At 46.9% G+C, this 21764-nt stretch overlaps 1 protein-coding gene across 1 annotated transcript in view; it reads right to left on the minus strand.

The window, feature by feature from the left end:
* Window positions 1-349: 349 nt before the first annotated feature.
* MTHFD2 (methylenetetrahydrofolate dehydrogenase (NADP+ dependent) 2, methenyltetrahydrofolate cyclohydrolase) overlaps window positions 350-21764 on the minus strand; it is a 60978-nt gene continuing 39563 nt past the window's right edge. Inside the window, exons 4-8 of the mRNA XM_038746750.1 lie at window positions 14918-15070; window positions 10241-10348; window positions 6234-6326; window positions 1886-2011; window positions 350-642 (exon numbers count right to left, since the gene is read on the minus strand). Coding sequence (XP_038602678.1) covers window positions 479-642; window positions 1886-2011; window positions 6234-6326; window positions 10241-10348; window positions 14918-15070 — 644 coding nt within the window. The 3' untranslated portion in view covers window positions 350-478. The remainder of the gene's footprint in view (window positions 643-1885; window positions 2012-6233; window positions 6327-10240; window positions 10349-14917; window positions 15071-21764) is intronic.

Below are 21764 nucleotides of genomic sequence, written 5' to 3' on the forward strand. Positions count from 1 at the left end.
TCTACAGACAGTTGACGGGGCAAACAGGAAAAGTCGCCGGAAAAAGGCAAGTTTGCATCGCTATCACCTTAGCTGAACCTTTGACTCATCATCATCGACATCGATCGTATTTATTGAGCGCTTATGGTGTGCAGAGCACTGTACTAAGCGCTTGGGAAGGACAAGTTGGCAACATCTAGAGACAGTGATGGGGGCAAACAGGAAAAGTCACCGGAAAAGGGCAAGTTTGCCATTATTATTATTATTATTATGGAGTCGCTGCTCCAAAGCCAGTGCGTCCACACACAATCCACTCACTTCCGCTGCCAATAAATAACCTCCCGACTCCAAACAGAAGCACCATTTGAAATCTGCGGAATAAATAAATATTGCATTTTTAAGTCGGCCTGTTTTTTGGAGTTACCGTGGAATGTTCTGACGGGGACGTAGCGGAGAAATGGGAAAAAAACAACAAAAAAGAAAATAAAGAATTCGGCTTTTAGGCAGAAACTGCTTCAAGCTCCTTTGGTTTCAGTGCTTCAAGTTCTTTAGGTTTCAACAGTTTTTTGGCGGCTATGATGGTGTTCTTCATTAACATGGCGACGGTCATGGGGCCCACGCCCCCGGGAACTGGAGTGATGAAACTGGCTTTCTTCTTCACCTCTGGAAAAAATGGAAATAAATGGGAAGGTACGAAGGACAGTGCTAAGCGCTTAGTACAGTGCTCTGCACATAGTAAGCGCTCAATAAATACGATTGATGATGATGAAGGAGAAAGGGGGGAAGGGAGAGAGGGGGAAAAGGTCCGTTGGCTATCAATAATAAATAATGATAAAATTATAGTACTTGTTGGGCGCTATGTGCCAAGCCCTGGTGGTTAATAATAATAATAATAATGGCATTTATTAAGCGCTTACTAGGTGCAAAGCACCATTCTAAGCGCTGGGGAGGTTACAAGGGGATCAGGTTGTCCCACGGGGGGCTCACAGTCTTCTTTCCCATTTGACAGATGAGGGAACTGAGGCAGAGAGAAGATGAGGGAACTGAGCAGCATGGCTCAGTGGAAAGAGCCCGGGCTTTGGAGTCAGAGGTCATGGGTTCAAATCCCGGCTCCGCCACTTGTCAGCTGGGTGACTTTGGGCAAGTCACGTCACTTCTCTGGGCCTCAGTTCCCTCATCTGTACAATGGGGATTAAGACTGTGAGCCCCCCGTGGGACAACCTGATCACCTTGTATCCCCCCCCCAGCGCTTAGAACAGTGCTCGGCACATTCATTCATTCAATCGTATTTATTGAGCGCTTACTGTGTGCAGAGCACCGGACTAAGCGCTTGGGAAGTCCAAGTTGGCAACATCTAGAGACGGTCCCTACCCAACAACAGGCTTACAGTCTAGAAGGGGGAGACAGACAACAAAACATATTAACAAAATAAAATACATAGAATAGTAAATACGTACAAGTAAAATAGAGTAAAAAATCCGTACAAACATTCATTCATTCATTCAACCGTATACATAGTAAGCACTTAACAAATACCATCATTATTATTATTATTGTACTTCCCAAGCGCTTAGTACAGTGCTCTGCACACAGTAAGCGCTCAATAAATACGATTGAATGAATGAGTGAAGGTATAGAGCTCCGTCGGCGACGGATTTTATTCTGACAATTTTGACACGTGTCCAAATGTTTTGTTTTGTTGTCCGTCTCCCCCTTCTAGACCGTGAGCCCGTTGTCGGGTAGGGACCGTCTCTATATGTTGCCAACTTGTGCTTCCCAAACGCTTAGTCCAGTGCTCTGCACACAGTAAGCGCTCAATAAATACCACTGAATGAATGAATGTCTCGGCCCGATGGCCACAGCAGATGGGTTCGGAGACGCGTCTCGCCACGCCCGGCCCATTTACCTTCAAAATCCACATCCCCCACCAGCCTGGGTTTGGCGGTGACGGGATCGTTTATCCTGTTTATTCCCACGTCGATGACGGCTGCTCCTTCTTTGATCATATCAGCCGTGATTAGGTTGGGAATCCCTGGAATAACAACAAGATGGGATTTGTTAAGCACTTACTATTCATTCATTCCATCCACTCAGTCCCTTCTAGACTGTGAGCTCGCTGTTGGGTCGGGACCGTCTCTCTATGTTGCCAACTTGGACTTCCCAAGTGCTTAGTACAGTGCTCTGCACACAGTAAGCGTTCAGTCAATACGATTGAATGAATGAAATTAATTGATGACATTACATTAATTTCTAGACGGTGAGCCCGCTGTTGGGTAGGGACCGTCTCTCTATGTTGCCAACTTGGACTTCCCAAGCGCTTAGTATAGTGCTCTACACACAATAAGCGCTCAATAAATCATCAATCGTATTTACTGAGCGCTTATTATGTGCAGAGCACTGTACTAAGCGTTTGGGAAGTACAAATTGGCAACATATAGAGACAGTCCCTACCCAACAGTGGGCTCACAGTCTAAAAGACTGAATACGACTAAATACAACTGAATGAATGAAATTAATTGATGACATTACATTAATTTCTAGACTGTGAGCCCGTTGTTGGGTAGGGACCGTCTCTATATGTTGCCAACTTGGACTTCCCAAGCGCTTAGTACAGTGCTCTGCACACAGTAAGCGCTCAATAAATACGATTGAATGAATGAATGAATGAAATTAATTGATGACATTACATTAATTTCTAGACTGTGAGCCCACTGTTGGGTAGGGACCGTCTCTATATGTTGCCAACTTGTACTTCCCAAGCGCTTAGTACAGTACTCTGCACACAGGAAGCGCTCAATACAATTGAATGAATGAAATTGATGACATTACATTAGTTTCTAGACTGTGAGCCCACTGTTGGGTAGGGACCATCTCTATATGTTGCCAACTTGTACTTCCCAAGTGCTTAGTACAGTGCTCTGCACACACTATGTGCTCAATAAATGCGATTGAATGAATTAATTGTCTACAAGTTTTGTTTTATTAACAATAATAATAATGATAGCATTTATTAAGCGCTTACTATGTGCCAAGCACTGTTCTAAGCGCTGGGGAGGTTACGAGGTACTGAGGTTGTCCCACGGGGGGCTCACAGTCTTCATCCCCATTTTACAAATGAGGGAACAGAGGCCCAGAGAAGTTAAGTAACTTTGCCAAAGTCACCCAGCTGACAAGTGGTGGGAGCCGGGATTTGAACCCATGACCTCTGACTCCAAAGCCCGGGCTCTTTCCACTGAGCCACGCTGCTTTTCTATATATGTTTGTACGGATTTATTACTCTATTTTACTTGTACATATTTACGATTCTATTTATTTTGTTAATGATGGGCATAGAGAAGCAGCGTGGCTCAGTGGAAAGAGCCCGGGCTTTGGAGTCAGAGGTCGTGGGTTCAAATCCTGGCTCCACCAATTGTCAGCTGTGTGACTTTGGGCAAGTCACTTCACGTCTCTGGGCCTCAGTTCCCTCATCTGTAAAATGAGGATGAAGACTGTGAGCCCCCCGTGGGACAACCTGATCACCTTGTAACCTCCCCAGTGCTTAGAACAGTGCTTTGCACATAGTAAGCGCTTAATAAATGCCATCATTATTATTATTATTATAGAGCTATAATTCTATTTGTTCTAGCGATTTTGACCCGTCTCCCTGTTTTGTTTTGTTGTCCGTCTCCCCCTTCTAGCCTGTGAGCCTGTTGTGTGGGTAGCGACCGTCTCTATATGTTGCCGACTTGTACTTCATCATCATCATCATCAATCGTATTTATTGAGCGCTTACTTTGTGCAGAGCACTGGACTAAGCGCTTGGGAAGTACAAGTTGGCAACCTCTAGAGACAGTCCCTACCCAACAGTGGGCTCACAGTCCACAGCGCTTCCCAAGCGCTTAGTCCAGTGCTCTGCACACAGTAAGTGCTCAATAAATACAATTGAATGAATGAATGAATGAATGGGTACAGGCATTATATTAATGCCTGCTTCCCCTGCTAGACCGTAAGCTCGTTGTGGGCAGGGAATATTTCTGCTTACTGTTGTATTGGTAACTTTCCCAAATGCTTAGTATAGTGCTCTGTACAGAATAAGCACTCAATAAATACAATTGTCTGACTGCTTGCAGTCAGATTGAATGAATTGAATGAATGAATCTTCATTCATTAACAATTGAATGAATGAAGCCTGTGAGCTTCATTCATTCCTTAACGATTGAATGAATGAAGCCTGTGAGCTTCATTCATTCATTAACGATTGAATGAATGAAGCCTGTGAGCCCCATGTGGGACAGGGACTTGGCCCAACCTGATTGCCTTGTATTCCTTCGTTCCGTCGTATTTACTGAGCGCTTACTGTGTGCAGAGCACTGGACTAAGCGCTTGGAAGGGACAATTCGGCAACAGATAAAGACAATCCTGCCCAACAGTGCCGGTGCTCGGCACACGGACAGCGCTCAATAAATACAGCTGAGTGAGTGGTACGTAGTAAGCGCTTAATAAGTGCCGTAAAAAAAAATGAAGCGGTTAATACCATTAAAAAAAAAATAAAGCACTTAATACTATTAAAAAAAAAAAAAAATGAAAGGGTCACCATCCCAACTCCAAAAAAGCCCATCTTAAATCCCTCCCTCCATCTCTGCCTAGCAGCCTTCTTTCTCCCTGGGCCTCTTTCCCATCTATTTCACCGCCGACTCCCGGCTCACGTCCTGTCTCCGGCCTGGAATTCCCTCCCTCCTTAAATCCCGCAGACAATGACTCTCCTCCACTTCAAAGCCTCACCGAAGGCCCACCTCCTCCAAGAAGCCTTCCCTGACTGCGCCCCCCCCTTTCCTCATCTCCCGCTCCCTTCCGCGTCCCCCCGACTCGCTCCCTTTCTTCATTCCCCCTCCCAGCCCCACACCACTTCTGGCCTCATCTATCATTTATTTATTTCTACTCATAATAATAATGATGGCATTTATAAAGCGCTTCCTATGTGCAAAGCACTGTTCTAAGCGCTGGGGAGGTTACTAAGTGATCAGGTTGTCTCACGGTCTTCATCCCCATTTTCCAGATGAGGGAACCGAGACCCGTTCAATCGTATTCATTGAGCACTTACTGTATGCAGAGCACTGGACTAAGCGCTTAGACCCAGAGAAGTGACTTGCCCAAAGTCACTTGGCTGACAAGCGGCAGAGTCGGCATTTGAACCCATGACCTCTGACTCCAAATAATAATAATAATAATGATGGCATTTATTAAGTGCTTACTATGTGCAAAGCACTGTTCTAAGCGCTGGGGAGGTTACTAAGTGATCAGGTTGTCCCATGGTGGGGGGGGGGCTCCCAGTCTTCACCCCCGTTTTCCAGATGAGGGAACTGAGGCCCAGAGAAGTGACTTCCCCAAAGTCACACAGACGACGAGCGGCAGAGTTGGGATTTGAACCCATGACCTCTGACTCCAAATAATAATAATGGCATTTATTAAGTGCTTACTATGTGCAAAGCACTGTTCTAAGTGCTGGGGAGGTTATTAAGTGATCAGGTTGTCCCACGGTCGGGGGGTGGGGGTGGGGTCCCATTTTCCAGATGAGGGAACTGAGGCCCAGAGAAGTGACTGGCCCAAAGTCACATAGCTGACAAGCGGCAGGGTCGGGACTCATTAATAATAATAATAATGGCATTTATTAAGTGCTTACTATGTGCAAAGCACTGTTCTAAGCGCTGGGGAGGTTACTAAGTGACCGGGTTGTCCCACATGGGGTTCACAGTCTTCATCCCCATTTTCCAGATGAGGGAACTGAGGCCCAGAGAAGTGACTTGCCCAAAGCCACACAGCTGACAAGTGGCAGAGTCGGGATTTGAACCCATGACCTCTGACTCCGAAGCCCGGGCTCTTTCCACCGAGCCACGCCGTCCTCTCCCAGCGCTCAGCACAGTGCTGTGCACCCAGGAAGCGCTCCATAAATACCGTTGAATTTGGGTACCAATCACTCAATCGTATTTATTGAGCGCTTACTGTGTGCAGAGCACTGTACTAAGCGCTTGGGAAGTCCAAGTTGGCAACGTAGCTCTTTCCACTGAGCCACGCTGCTGTCAGCTCCTTGTGGATAGGGAACGCCTCAGTTCTAGTGCCCTCGCCCCAGCGTTTAGCCCAGTGCTCTGCGAGCCGTAAGCGCTCGCTAAATAATAATAATAATAATAATAATAATAATAATGATAATGGCATTTATTAAGCGCTTACTATGTGCTAAACCGGAGTGGCCGGGCCCCCCTCGGAGATCTCGCGCTTACCGGCAGCCGCGATGACGATATCGGCTCGGATCGTGTGCTGCTTCAGCTGTTCCTTGGGAGTGTAGCGGTGGGAAATGGTGACGGTGGCATCCCCTGTGGAGACAGGACAGGATTCGGGAATGCCGCCCAATTCCCCTCCCGTCATTCATCCAACCGTATTTATTGAGCGCTTACTGGGTGCAGAGCACTGGACTAAGCGCTTGGGAAGTACAAGTTGGCAACATCTGGAGACGGTCCCTACCCAACAGCGGGCTCACAGTCGAGAAGGGGACATCAATCGGTAACAGTTGGGATTTGGTAATAATAATGATAGCATTTATTCGTTCATTCAGTCAGTCGTATTTATTGAGCGCTTACTGTGTGCAGAGAGCACTGGACAAAGCGCTCGGGAAGGACAAGTTGGCAACATATGGAGACGGTCCCTACCCAACAGTGGGCTCACAGGCTAGAAGGGGCATCAATCGATAATAGTCGGGATTTGGTAATAATAATGATGGCATTTATTCGTTCATTCAGTCAGTCGTATTTATTGAGTGCTTACAGTGTGCAGAGCACTAGACTAAGCGCTTGGGAAGTCCAAGTTGGCAACATATGGAGACGGTCCCTACCCAACAGTGGGCTCACAGTCTAGAAGGGGCATCAATCGATAATAGTTGGGATTTGGTAATAATAATGATGGCATTTATTCGTTCATTCAGTCAGTCATATTTATTGAGCACTTACTGTGTGCAGAGCACTGAGAGCTCACCTCCTCCAGGAGGCCTTCCCAGACTGAGCCCCCTCCTTCCTCTCCCCCTCGTCCCCCTCTCCATCCCCCTCATCTTCCCTCCTTCCCTTCCCCACAGCACCTGTATATATGGATATATGCTTGTACGTATTTATTACTCTATTTATTTTACTTGGACATATTTATTCTATTTATTTTATTTTGTTAATATGTTTGGTTTTGTTCTCTGTCTCCCCCTTCTAGACTTTGAGCCCGCTGTTGGGTAGGGACCGTCTCTAGATGTTGCCAACTTGTACTTCCCAAGCGCTTAGTTCAGTGCTCTGCACACAGGAAGTGCTCAATAAATATGACTGATTGATTGATTGATTGAAATACAAGTTGGCAACATCTAGAGATGGTTCCTACCCAATGGCGGGCTCACAGTCTAGAAGGGGACATCAATCGATAATAGTTGGGATTTGGTAATAATAATGATGGCATTTATTCATTCATTCAGTCGTATTTATTGAGCGCTTACTGTGTGCAGAGCACTGGACTAAGCGCTTGGAAAGTCCAAGTTGGCAACATATGGAGACGATCCCTACCCAACAACGGGCTCCCAGGCTAGAAGGGGACATCAATCGATAATAGTTGGGATTTGGTAATAATAATGATGGCATTTATTCATTCACTCAGTCAGTCGTATTTATTGAGCGCTTACTGTGTGCAGAGCACTGGACTAAGCGCTTGGGGAGTCCAAGTTGGCAACATATAGAGACGGTCCCTACCCAACAGCGGGCTCACAGTCTAGACGGGGGAGATACAGTGCTCTGCACACAGTAAGTGCTCAATAAATACTGTTTGATGATGATGGTGACAGGGATTGCTTGGGCTACAGGGGTTCATCTTTCATTCAGTCATGCTTACTGAGCACTTACTGTGTGCAGAGCACTGGACTAAGCGCTTGGGAAGTACAAGTTGGCAACATATAGAGACGGCCATTCATTCAATCGTATCTATTGAGCGCTTACTGTGTGCAGAGCACTGGACTAAGCACTTGGGAAGTACAAGTTGGCAACATCTAGAGACGGTCATTCATTCATTCAAGCGTATTTATGGGGCGCTTACTGTGTGCAGAGCACTGGACTAAGCACTTGAGAAGTACAAGTTGGCAACATATAGAGACGGTCATTCATTGATTCATTCAATCGTATTTATTGAGCGCTTACTGTGTGCAGAGCACTGGACTAAGCGCTTGGGAAGTACAAGTTGGCAACATATAGAGACGGTCATTCATTCACTCATTCAATTGTATTTATTGAGCGCTTACTGTGGGCAGAGCACTGGACTAAGCGCTTGGGAAGTACAAGTTGGCAACATAGAGAGACGGTCCCTACCCAACAGCAGGCTCACAGTCTAGAAGGGGGAGATACAGTGCTCTGCACATAGTAAGCACTCAATAAATACTGTTTGATGATGGTGACAGGGATTGCTTGGGCTAGAGGGGTTCATCTTTCATTCAGTCATGTTTATTGAGCGCTTACTGTGAGCAGAGCACTGTACTAAGCGCTTGGGAAGTACAAGTTGGCAACATATAGAGACGGCCATTCATTCATTCATTCAATCGTATCTATTGAGCGCTTACTGTGTGCAGAGCACTGGACTAAGCGCTTGGGAAGTACAAGTTGGCAACATCTAGAGACGGTCATTCATTCATTCAATCGTATTTATGGGGCGCTTACTGTGTGGACTAAGCGCTTGGGAAGTACAAGTTGCCAACATATAGAGACGGTCATTCATTGATTCATTCAATCGTATTTATTGAGCGCTTTCTGTGGGCAGAGCACTGGACTAAGCGCTTGGGAAGTACAAGTTGGCAACATATAGAGACGGTCATTCATTCACTCATTCAATCGCATTTATTGAGTGCTTACTGTGTGCAGAGCACTGGACTAAGCGCTTGGGAAGTACAAGTTGGCAACATACAGAGACGGCCCCTACCCAAGTGTGGGCTCACAGTCTAGAAGGGGGAGACAGAGAACAAAACAAAACATTAACAAAATAAAATAAATAGAATAAATACGTACAAATAAAATAAATAGAGTAATAAATCCGTACAAACATCTATACATATATACAGGTGCCGTGGGGAGGGGAAGGACGTAAGGAGGGGGGGATGGGGAGGGTGAGTTTACTTATTAAGCGCTTACTATGTGCAAAGCACCGTTCTAAGCGCTGGGGAGGTTTTAAGGTGATCAGGTTGTCCCACGGGGGGCTCACAGTCTTCATCCCCATTTGACAGAGGAGGGAACTGAGGCCCAGAGAGGTGAAGTGACTTGCCCACAGTCACACAGCTGACAGTAACAATAATAATGATGGCATTTATTAAGCGCTTACTATGTGCCAAGCACTGTTCTAAGCGCTGGGGAGGTTCCAAGGTGATCAGGTGGTCCCACGGGGGGCTCACAGTCTTCATCCCCATTTTACAGATGAGGGAACTGAAGCCCAGAGAAGTGAAGTGACTTGCCCACAGTCACACAGCTGACAATAACAATAATGATGATGGCATTTATTAAGCGCTTACTATGTGCAAAGCACTGTTCTAAGCGCTGGGGAGGTTCCAAGGTGATCAGGTTGTCCCACGGGGGGCTCACAGTCTTCATCCCCATTTGACAGAGAAGGGAACAGAGGCCCAGAGAAGTGAAGTGACTTGCCCACAGTCACACAGCTGACAATAACAATAATGATGATGGCATTGATTAAGCACTTACTATGTGCAAATCACTGTTCTAAGCGCTGGGGAGGTTCCAAGGTGATCAGGTTGTCCCACGGGGGGCTCACAGTCTTCATCCCCATTTTACAGATGAGGGAACTGAAGCCCAGAGAAGTGAAGTGACTTGCCCACAGTCACACAGCTGACAATAACAATAATGATGATGGCATTGATTAAGCACTTACTATGTGCAAATCACTGTTCTAAGCGCTGGGGAGGTTCCAAGGTGATCAGGTTGTCCCACGGGGGGCTCACAGCCTTCACCCCCATTTTACAGAGGAGGCCCAGAGAAGTGAAGTGACTTGCCCACAGTCACACAGCTGACAATAACAATAATGATGATGGCATTTATGAAGCGCTTACTATGTGCAAAGCACTGTTCTAAGCGCTGGGGAGGTTCCAAGGGGATCAGGTTGTCCCCAGGGGGGCTCAGTCAGGGAAGGCCCCTCTGAGGATTTGGATCAGGATTTGATTCTCGGGTCCGCGGGCCCGTTGCCCCCCACGCCCCCGCGCCGGCGGCCGGCTCACCCCCAGGCCGCTCGTGCCTGCCGTCCGTGTGCAGGAGCATGGCGATGGGCATCCCCACGTTCTTCGACCTCCCGGCCACCACCACGTTCTTCCCGACCGTCGGGATTCCTGCGGGGAAATCAATCAATCAGTCAATCAATCGTATTTATTGAGAGCTTACTGTGTGCAGAGCACTGGACTAAGCCCTTGGGAAGTCCAAGTTGGCAACGTATAGAGACGGTCCCTACCCAACAGTGGGCTCACGCTCCTCGCCGGGCCTCGTTCTCAAGCAGTCAATCAATCAATTGTAGTTATTGTGCGCTTACTGTGTGCAGAGCACTGTACTAAGCGCTTAAGTTCTCGCCCGGCCCACCTCCTCCCTCTGGCCCGCAATGCCCTCCCTCCGCACATCCGCCAAGCTCACTCTCTTCCTACTGAGAGCTCACCTCCTCCGGGAGGCCTTCCCACACTGAGCCCCTCTTTTCCTCTCCCCCTCCCCACAGCACCTATATATATGTTTGTACAGATTTATCATTCCATTTTACTTGTATATATCTACTATTCTATCTATTTTGTTAATGATGATGTTAAGAACGGGAGCCCTTCCCACACTGAGCCCCCTTTTCCCTCTCCCCCTCCCCACAGCACCTGTATATACGTTTGTATAGATTTATCACTCCATTTTACTTGTATATATTTACTATTCTATTTATTTTGTTAATGATGTTAAGAACGGGAGGCCTTCCCACACTGAGCCCCCTTTTTCCTCTCCCCCTCCCCACAGCACTTGTATATATGTTTGCACAGATTTATCACTCCATTTTACTTGTGTATATTTACTATTCTATTTATTTTGTTAATGATGTTTATAATGGGAGGCCTTCCCACACTGAGCCCCCTTTCCCTCCGCACACGTTTGTACAGATTTATCACTCCATTTTACCTGTATATATTTACTATTCTATTAATTTTGTTAATGTTAACAGGAGCCCTTCCCACACTGAGCCCCCTTTTCCCTCTCCCCCTCCCCATAGCACCTGTATATACGTTTGTAAAGATTTATCATTCTATTTCACTTGTATATATTTACTATTCTATTTATATTTTGTTAATGATGTTAGGAACGGGAGGCCTTCCCACACCGAGCCCCCGTTTTCCTCTCCCCCTCCCCATAGCACCTGTATATACATTTGAACAGATTTATCATTCCATTTTACTTGTATATATTTACTATTCTATTTCTTTTGTTAATGATGTTAATAATGGGAGGCCGTCCCACACTGAGCCCCCATTTTCCTCTCCCCCTCCCCACAGCACCTGTATACGTTTGTACAGATTTATCACTCCATTTTACTTGTATATATTTACTATTCTATTTATTTTGTTAATGATGATGTTAAGAACGGGAGGCCGTCCCACACTGAGCCCCTTTTTTCCTCTCCCCCTCCCCACAGCACCTGTATATATGTTTGTACAGATTTATCACTCCATTTTACTTGTATATATTTACTACTCTATTTATTTTGTTAATGAAGTTAAGAACGGGAGGCCTTCCCACACTGAGCCCCCTTTTTCCTCTCCCCCTCCCCACAGCACCTGTAGATATGTTTGTACAGATTTATCACTCCATTTTACTTGTATATATTTACTATTCTATTTATTTTGTTAATGATGTTAATAATGGGAGGCCTTCCCAGACTGAGCCCCCTCCTTCCTCTCCCCCTCATCCCCCTCTCCATCCCCCCGCCTTACCTCCTTCCCTTCCCCACAGCACCTGTATATATGTATACATGTTTGTACAGATTTATTACTCTTTATTTTACTTGTACATATCTATTCTATTTATTTTATTTTGTTAAGATGTTTTGTTTTGTTCTCTGTCTCCCCCTTTTAGACTGTGAGCCCACTGTTGGGTAGGGACGTCTCTATATGTTGCCAACTTGTACTTCCCAAGCGCTTAGTACAGTGCTCTGCACACAGTAAGCGCTCAATAAATACGATTGATTGATTGATTGATGTGCATCTAGCTTTACTTCTATTTATTCTTATGACTCGACACCTGCCCATGGGTTTTGTTGTCTGTCTCCCCCTTCTAGACTGGGAGCCCGTTGTTGGGTAGGGACCGTCTCTCTATGTCGCCAACTTGTACTTCACAAGCGCTTAATACGGTGCTCTGCATACAGGAAGCGCTCAATAAATACGATTGAATGAATGAATGAATGACTGGATTTCATGGCATTGAGAAGCAGCATGGCATAATAATAATAATTATGATGGCATTTATTAAGCGCTTACTATTCATTCATTCAATCGTATTTATTGAGTGCTTACTGTGTGCAGAGCACCGTACTAAGCGCTTGGGAAGTACAAGTCGGCAACGGATAGAGACGGTCCCTACCCAACAGCGGACTCACAGTCTAGAAGGGGGAGACAGAGAACAAAACAAAACATATTAACAAAATAGAATAAATAGAATAAATGTGTACAAGTAAAATAGAGCAATAAATACGTACAAACACACATTCATTCATTCATTCAATCGTATTTATTGAGCGCTTACTCTGTGCAGAGCACTGTACTAAGCGCCTGGGAAGTCCAAGTTGGCAACATCTAGAGACGGTCCCTACCCAACAGTGGGCTCACAGTCTAGAAGGGGGACAGACAACAAAACAAAACACATTGACAAAGTAAAATAAATAGTGCACACAGTGAGCGCTCACTACTACGATGGAATGAGTGAGTAAATGAGCGAGTGACTGACGGGATTCATTCATTCATTCATTCAGTCGTATTTATTGAGCGCTTACTGTGTGCAGAGCACTGGACTAAGTGCTTGGGAAGTCCAAGTTGGCAACATATAGAGATGGTCCCGACCCAACAGCGGGCTCAATCAATCAATCAATCAATCGCATTTATTGAGCGCTTCCTATGTGCAGAGCACTGTACTAAGCGCTTGGGAAGTACAAATTGGCAACACATAGAGACAGTCCCTACCCAACAGTGGGCTCACAGTCTCATAGGGGGAGACGGAGAACAAAACCAAACATACCAACAAAATAAAATAAATAGGATAGAAATGTACAAGTAAAATAAATAAATAGCTCACAGGCTAGTAGGGGGAGACAGACAATAAAACAAAACCTATTAACAAAATAAAATAAATAGAATAAATGTGTACAAATAAAATGAATAGAGTAATGAATATGTACAAACATATATACATTCATTCAATCGTCTTTATTGAGCGCTTACTGTGTGCAGCGCACTGGACTAAGCGCTTGGGAAGGACAAGTCGGCAACATCTAGAGACGGTACCGACCCAAATGCGGGCTCACAGGCTAGACGGGGGAGACGGACACCAAAACAAAAGCTATTAACAAAATAAAATAAATAGAATAAATGTGTACAAATAAAATGAATAAATAAATAGAGTAATAAATCCGTACAAACATATATACAGGTGCTGTGGGGAGGGGAAGGAGGTAGGGCGGGGGGGGGGGGGGGGGGGGGGGGAAGGATGGGGAGGAGGAGAGGACAAAAGGGGGTTCAGTCCGGGAAGGCCTCCTGGAGAGTTCACTGGAACCACAGCGGAATTCCCTGGAGAGTTCACTGTGTCAGAGGGGAATTCCATGGAGAGTTCAATAGGTTTGGAGAATTCATTGGTACCAGGGATAATAATAATAATAATGATGGCATTTATTAAGCACTTACTATGTGCAAAGCACTGTTCTAAGCACTGGGGAGGTTACAAGGTGATCAGGTTGGCCCACGGGGGGCTCACAGTCTTCATCCCCATTTGACAGATGAGGGAACTGTGGCCCAGAGAAGTGAAGTGACTTGCCTAAAGTCACACAGCTGACAATTAGCAGAGCCAGGATTTGTACCCACAACCTCTGACTCCAAAGCCCAGGCTCTTTCCCACTGAGCCATGCTGCTTCTCTCAGTGTGCTCTGCACACAGTAAGCGCTCAATACGATTGGAATGACAGTCTTCTAGACTGTGAGCCTACTTTTGGGCAGGGACTGTCTCTAGATGTTGCCAACTTGTACTTCCCAAGCGCTTAGTACAGTGCTCTGCACACAGTAAGCACTTGATAAATACGATTGGAATGACAGTCTTCTAGCCTGTGAGCCCACTACTGGGTAGGGACCGTCTCTATATGTTGCCAACTCGCTCCCTTTCTTTCATTCATTCATTCAATCAATCAATCAATCAATCGTATTTATCGAGCGCTTACTGTGTGCAGAGCACTGGACTAAGCGCTTGGGAAGTACAAGTTGGCAACAGAACTTCACTTCTCTATGCCTCAGTTCCCTCCTCTGTAAAATGGGGATGAAGACTGTGAGCCCCCCGTGGGACAACCTGATCTCCCTGTAACCTCCCCAGTGCTTAGAACAGTGCTTTGCACATAGTAAGCACTAATAAATGCCATTATTATTAATTTCTCTGTCTCCCCCTTCTAGATTGTGAGCCCACTGTTGGGTAGGGACCGTCTCTAGATGTTGCCAACTTGGACTTCCCAAGCGCTTCGTACAGTGCTCTGCACACAGTAAGCGCTCGATAAATACGATTGATTGATTGATTGATTGAATGAATGAAAGAAAGGGAGCGAGTCCGGGCGACGCAGAAGGGAGTGGGCGAGGAGGAAACGGGGGGCTCGGTCAGGGGAGGTGGTGGGTTTTTTGGGGGGGCTCTCACCTGTCCTCTTGATGATCTCCCACACCCCCCAAGGGGTCGCGGGGAGCATGGAGTACTGGTCCAAACACATCCGGCCGACGTTGACCACGTGAAAGCCGTCGACGTCCTTGTCCGGAGCCACGGCGTTGCAGACCCTCCTCTCGTCGATGTGCTCTGGGAACCGAGAGGCCTGCCTTCATTCAATCATCATCACCATCATCAATCGTATTTATTGAGCGCTTACTGTGTGCAGAGCACTGTACTAAGCGCTTGGGAAGTCCAAGTTGGCAACATAAAGAGACGGTCCCTACCCAATAGTGGGCTCACAGTCTAGAAGGGGGAGACAGAGAACAAAACCAAACATACTAACAAAATAAAACAAATAGAATAGATATATACAAGTAAAATAAATAAATAGAGTAATAAATATGTACAAACATATATACAGGTGCTGTGGGGAAGGGAAGGAGGTAAGATGGGGGGGATGGACAGGGGGATGAGGGGGAGAGGAAGGAAGGGGCTCAGTGTGGGAAGGCCTCCTGGAGGAGGTGAGCTCTCAGTAGGGCCTTGAAGGGAGGAAAAGAGCGAGCTTGGCGGATGGGCAGAGGGATTGGGGGCATTCCAGGCCGAATGACCGCCGAATGACAATCGTATGGACTGAGCGCTCACTGCGGGCAGGGCGCTGGACTAAGCGCTTGGAGCTGAGTGGAGGTCACAGGCTTCATCCCCGTTTTACAGACGAGGGAACGGAGGCCCGGAGAAGTGAAGCGACTTGCCCAAAGTCACACAGCTGACAAGTGGCAGAGTCGGGATTTAATAATGATAATAATAATAATGGTATTTGTTAAGCACTTACTATGTGCAAAGCACTGTTCTAAGCGCTGGGGAGGTTACAAGGTGATCAGGTCGTCCCACGTGGGACTCACAGTCTTTATCCCCGTTTTACAGACGAGGGAATGGAGGCCCAGAGAAGTGAAGCTTCTTGTCTGAACTCCTTGTCTTCCCTCCCAAACCTTGCCCTCTCCCTGACTTTCCCATCTCTGTTGACGGCACTACCATCCTTCCCGTCTCACAAGCCCGCAACCTTGGTGTCATCCTTGACTCTGCTCTCTCGTTCCCCCCTCACATCCAAGCCGTCACCAAAACCTGCCGGTCTCAGCTCCGCAACATTGCCAAGATCCGCCCTTTCCTCTCCATCCAAACTGCTACCCTGCTCATTCAAGCTCTCATCCTATCCCGTCTGGACTACTGCATCAGCCTCCTCTCCGATCTCCCATCCTCGTGTCTCTCCCCACTTCAATCCATACTTCATGCCGCTGCCCGAATTGTCTTTGTCCAGAAACGCTCTGGGCATGTTACTCCCCTCCTCAAAAATCTCCGGTGGCTACCAATCAATCTGCTCATCAGGCAGAAACTCCTCACCCTGGGCTTCCAGGCTGTCCATCCCCTGTCCCCCTCCTACCTCCCCTCCCTTCTGTCCTTGTCCAGCCCAGCCCGCACCCTCCGCTCCTCCGCCGCTAATCTCCTCACCGTTAGGCCTCGTTCTCGCCTGTCCCGCCATCGACCCCCGGCCCACGTCCTCCCCCGGGCCTGGAATGCCCCCAATCCCTCCGCCCATCCGCCCAGCTCGCTCTCTTCCTCCCTTCAAGGTCCTGCTGAGAGCTCACCTCCTCCAGGAGGCCTTCCCACACTCAGCCCCTTCCTTCCTCTCCCCCTCGTCCCCCTCTCCATCCCCCCATCTTACCTCCTTCCCTTCCCCACAGCACCTGCATATATGTATATATGTTTGTACATATTTATTACCCTATTTATCTTACTTGTACATATCTGTTCTATTTATTTTGTTAGTCTGTTTGGTTTTGTTCTCTGTCTCCCCCTTTTAGACTGTGAGCCCACTGTTGGGTAGGGACCGTCTCTAGATGTTGCCAATTTGTACTTCCCAGGCACTTAGTACAGTGCTCTGCACATAGTAAGCGCTCAATAAATATGATTGATGATTGATGATGATGAAGCAACTTGACCAAAGTCACACAGCTGACAAGTGGCAGAGTCGGGATTTAATAATAATAACAATAATGGTATTTGTTAAGCACTTACTATGTGCAAAGCACTGTTCTATGCGCTGGGGAGGTTACAAGATGATCAGGTTGTCCCACATGGGGCTCACAGTCTTAATCCCCATTTTACAGACGAGGGAACAGAGGCACAGAGAAGTGAAGCGACTTGCCCAAAGTCACACAGCTGACAAGTGGCAGAGTCGGGATTTAATAATAATAAAGGTATTTGTTAAGCACTTACTATGTGCAAAGCACTGTTCTATGCGCTGGGGAGGTTACAAGGGGATCAGGTCATCCCACGGGGTGCTCACAGTCTTCATCCCCATTTTACAGACGAGGGAACGGAGGCCCAGAGAAGTGAAGCGACTTGCCCAAGGTCACCCAGCTGACAAGTGGCAGAGCCGGAATTTGAACCCATGACCTCCGACTCCAAAGCCCCGGCTCTTTCCACTGAGCCACGCTGCTAGTAAGCGCTTAACGAAAACCATCATCACCTTGGAACCTCCCCAGCGCTTAGAACAGCACTTAGGGCTTTGGAGGCAGAGGTCATGGGTTCAAATCCCAGCTCCGCCAACTGTCAGCCGTGTGACTTTGGGCGAGTCACCTCACTTCTCTGGGCCTCGGTTTCCTCATCTGTAAAGTGGGGGAGAAGACTGTGAACCCCACGTGGGACAACCTGTTCACCTTGTAACCAATCAATCAATCAATCAATCAATCGTATTTATTGAGCGCTTACTATGTGCAGAGCACTGTACTAAGCGCTTGGGAAGTACAAATTGGCAACACATAGAGACAGTCCCTACCCAACAGTGGGCTCACAGTCTAAAAGCCTTGTAACCTTGTAACCTCCCCAGCAGCGCTCAGAACAATGCTTTGCACATAGTAAGCGCTTAATAAAGGCTATTATCATTATTATTATTATTATTAAAGCCAACCTACTCACTCTACTTCCATCTCACCACTGACCTCTCACCCACGTCCCGCCTCTGGCCCGGAACGCCCTCCCTCCTCAAATCCAACTCTCCCTCATCTGTAAACTCCGACTCAGTTCCCTCATCTGTCAAATGGGGATGAAGACTGCGAGCCCCCCGTGGGACAACCCCATCACCTTGTCACCTCCCCAGCGCTTAGAACAGTGCTTTGCACATAGTAAGCGCTTAATAAACGCCAGTATCATCATCATCAACTCTCCCCACCTTCAAATCCTGATTAAAGGCACGTTTCCTCAAAGAGGCCTTCCCTGACTAAGCCCTCTTTTCATTTTCTTCCACTCCCTTCTGCAAGTCACCCTGACTTGCTCCTTTTTAATCGCCTCCCCTCCCAACCCCGCGGCACTTGGGTGCAAATCCCTCATTTATTTATTTTTATGCACGTCTGTCTCCCCTTCTAGACCATCCGTCCGCTCCTTCTGGGCAGGGAGTGTGTCTGTTTATGGTTCCACTGTAATAATAATGATGGTATTTGTTAAGCGCTTACTATGTGCAAAGCACTGTTCTAGGCACTGGGGAGATACAAGATGATCAGAGAAGCAGCGTGGCTCGGTGGAAAGAGCCCGGGCTTTGCCACCTGTCAGCTGGGTGACTTTGGGCCAGTCACTTCACTTCTCTGGGCCTCAGTTCCCTCATCTGGAAAATGGGGATGAAGACTGTGAGCCCCCCGTGGGACAACCTGATCACCTTGCAACCTCCTCAGTGCTTAGAACGGTGCTTTGCACATAGTAAGCGCTTAATAAATGCCATCATTACTATTATTATTACTAAGCATCTGGGAGAGTCCAATACAACGACAAACGGACGCATTCCCTTGTAAACCCCCCAGCGCTTAGAACAATGCCTTGCACATAGTAAGTGCTTAATAAATGCCATCATTACTATTATTATTACTAAGCATCTGGGAGAGTCCAATACAACGACAAACGGACGCATTCCCTTGTAACCCCCCCCAGCGCTTAGAACAGTGCTTTGCACATAGTAAGCGCTTAATAAATGCCACCATTATTATTATTACTAAGCATCTGGGAGAGTCCAATACAACGACAAATGGACACATTCCCTTGTAACTCCCCCTCCAGCACTTAGAACAGTGCTTTGCACATAGTAAGCGCTTAATAAATGCCATCATTATTATTATTACTACTAAGCATCTGGGAGAGTCCAATACAACAACAGACACATTCCCTTGTAAACCCCCCAGCGCTTACAACAGTGCTTTGCACATAGTAAGCACTTCATAAATGCCACTATTGTGACTATTATTATTACAAGATGATCAGAGAAGCAGCGTGGCTCAGTGGAAAGAGCCCGGGCTTTGGAGTCAGAGGTCAAGGGTTCAAATCCCGGCTCCACCAATTGTCAGCCATGTGACTTTGGGCAAGTCACCTCACTTCTCTGGGCCTCAGTTCCCTCATCTGTAAAATGGGGATTAAGACTGTGAACCCCACGTGGGACAACCTGTTCACTTTGTTACCTCCCCAGTGCTTAGAACAGTGCTTTGCACACAGTAAGCACTTAATAAATGCCAATATGATCATCATCATCAACTCTCCCCACCTTCAAATCCTGATTAAAGGCACGTTTCCTCAAAGAGGCCTTCCCTAAGCCCTCTTTCCATTTTCTTCCGCTCCCTTCTGCAAGTCACCCTGACTTGCTCCTTTTTAATCGCCTCCCCTCCCAACCCCGCGGCACTTGGGTGCAAATCCCTCATTTATTTATTTTTATGCACGTCTGTCTCCCCTTCTAGACCATCCGTCCGCTCCTTCTGGGCAGGGAGTGTGTCTGTTTATGGTTCCACTGTAATAACAATGATGGTATTTGTTAAGCGCTTACTATGTGCAAAGCACTGTCCTAGGCGCTGGGGAGATACAAGATGATCAGAGAAGCAGCGTGGCTCGGTGGAAAGGGCCCGGGCTTTGGAGGCAGAGATCACGGGTTCAAATCCGGGCTCCGCCACCTGTCAGCTGGGTGACTTTGGGCAAGTCACTTCACTTCTCTGGGCCTCAGTTCCCTCATCTGGAAAATGGGGATGAAGACTGTGAACCCCCTGTGGGACAACCTGATCACCTTGTAACCTCCCCAGTGCTTAGAACGGTGCTTTGCACATGGTAAGCGCTTAATAAATGCCATCATTACTATTATTATTACTAAGCATCTGGGAGAGGCCAATACAACGACAAACGGACGCATTCCCTTGTAACCCCCCCAGCGCTTAGAACAGTGCTTTGCACATAGTAAGCGCTTAATAAATGCCACCATTATTATTATTATTATTACTAAGCATCTGGGAGAGTCCAATACAACGACAAACGGACGCATTCCCTTGTAACCCCCCCAGCACTTAGAACAGTGCTTCGCACATAGTAAGCGCTTAATAAATGCCACCATTATTATTATTACTAAGCATCTGGGAGAGTCCAATACAACGACAAATGGACACATTCCCTTGTAACTCCCCCTCCAGCGCTTAGAACAGTGCTTTGCACATAGTAAGCGCTTAATAAATGCCATCATTATTATTATTACTACTAAGCATCTGGGAGAGTCCAATACAACAACAAACGGACACATTCCCTTGTAACCACCCCAGTGCTTAGAACAGTGCTTTGCACATAGTAAGAGCTTAGTAAATGCCACTATTATGACTATTATTATTACAAGATGATCAGAGAAGCAGCGTGGCTAAGTGGAAAGAGCCCGGGCTTGGGAGTCAGAGGTCATGGGTTCAAATCCAAGCTCCGCCAATTGTCAGCCATGTGACTTTGGGCAAGTCACTTCACTTCTCTGGGCCTCAGTTCCCTCATCTGGAAAATGGGGATTAAGACTGTGAGCCCCCCGTGGGACAACCTGATCACCCTGTAACCTCCCCAGTGCTTAGAACAGTGCTTTGCACACAGTAAGTGCTTAATAAATGCCATCATTATTTTTATTATTATTACTAAGCATCTGGGAGAGTCCAATACAACAACAAACGGACGCATTCCCTTGTAACCCCCACCCCCTTCCCCGGCGCTTAGAACAGTGCTTTGCATAGTAAGCGCTTAATAAATGCCATTATTATTACAAGATGATCAGAGAAGCAGCATGGCTCAGTGGAAAGAGCCCGGGCTTTGGAGTCAGAGGTCATGGGTTCAACTCCCAGCTCCGCCAATTGTCAGCCGTGTGACTTTGGGCAAGTCACTTCACTTCTCTGGACCTCAGTTACCTCATCTGGAAAATGGGGATTAAGACTGTGAGCCCGCCGTGGGACAACCTGATCAGCCTGTAACCTCCCCAGCGCTTAGAACAGTGCTTTGCACATAGTAAGCGCTTAATAAATGCTATCATTATTATTATTATTATCAGGTTGTACCACGTGGGGCTCAGTCAATCCCTATTTTCCAGATGAGGGAACTGAGGCCCAGAGAAGTGAAGTGACTTGCCCAAAGTCACACAGCTGACAAGTGGCGGAGCCGGAATTTGAACCCATGACCTCTGACTCCAAAGCCCGGGCTCTTTCCACTGAGCCACGCTGCTTCTCTACTTACTATATACCACGCATTGTACTTCTGGACTGTGAGCCCACTGTTGGGTAGGGACCGTCTCTAGATGTTGCCCACTTGGACTTCCCAAGCGCTTGGTACAGTGCTCTGCACACAATAAGCGCTCAATAAATACGATTGAATGAATAAGTGCTGGGGTGGATACCAGATTATTATTGTACTCTCCCCAGCTCTTAATACAGTGCCTTGGACACGGTAGGCGCTCAATAAATACGACTGAATGAATGAATGAATAAGTGCTGGGGTGGATACCAGATTTTTACTGTACTCTCCCCAG

Source organism: Tachyglossus aculeatus, chromosome 5 (assembly GCF_015852505.1).
Source record: "Tachyglossus aculeatus isolate mTacAcu1 chromosome 5, mTacAcu1.pri, whole genome shotgun sequence".
In the NCBI taxonomy this organism is placed as follows: Eukaryota; Metazoa; Chordata; class Mammalia; order Monotremata; family Tachyglossidae; genus Tachyglossus; species Tachyglossus aculeatus.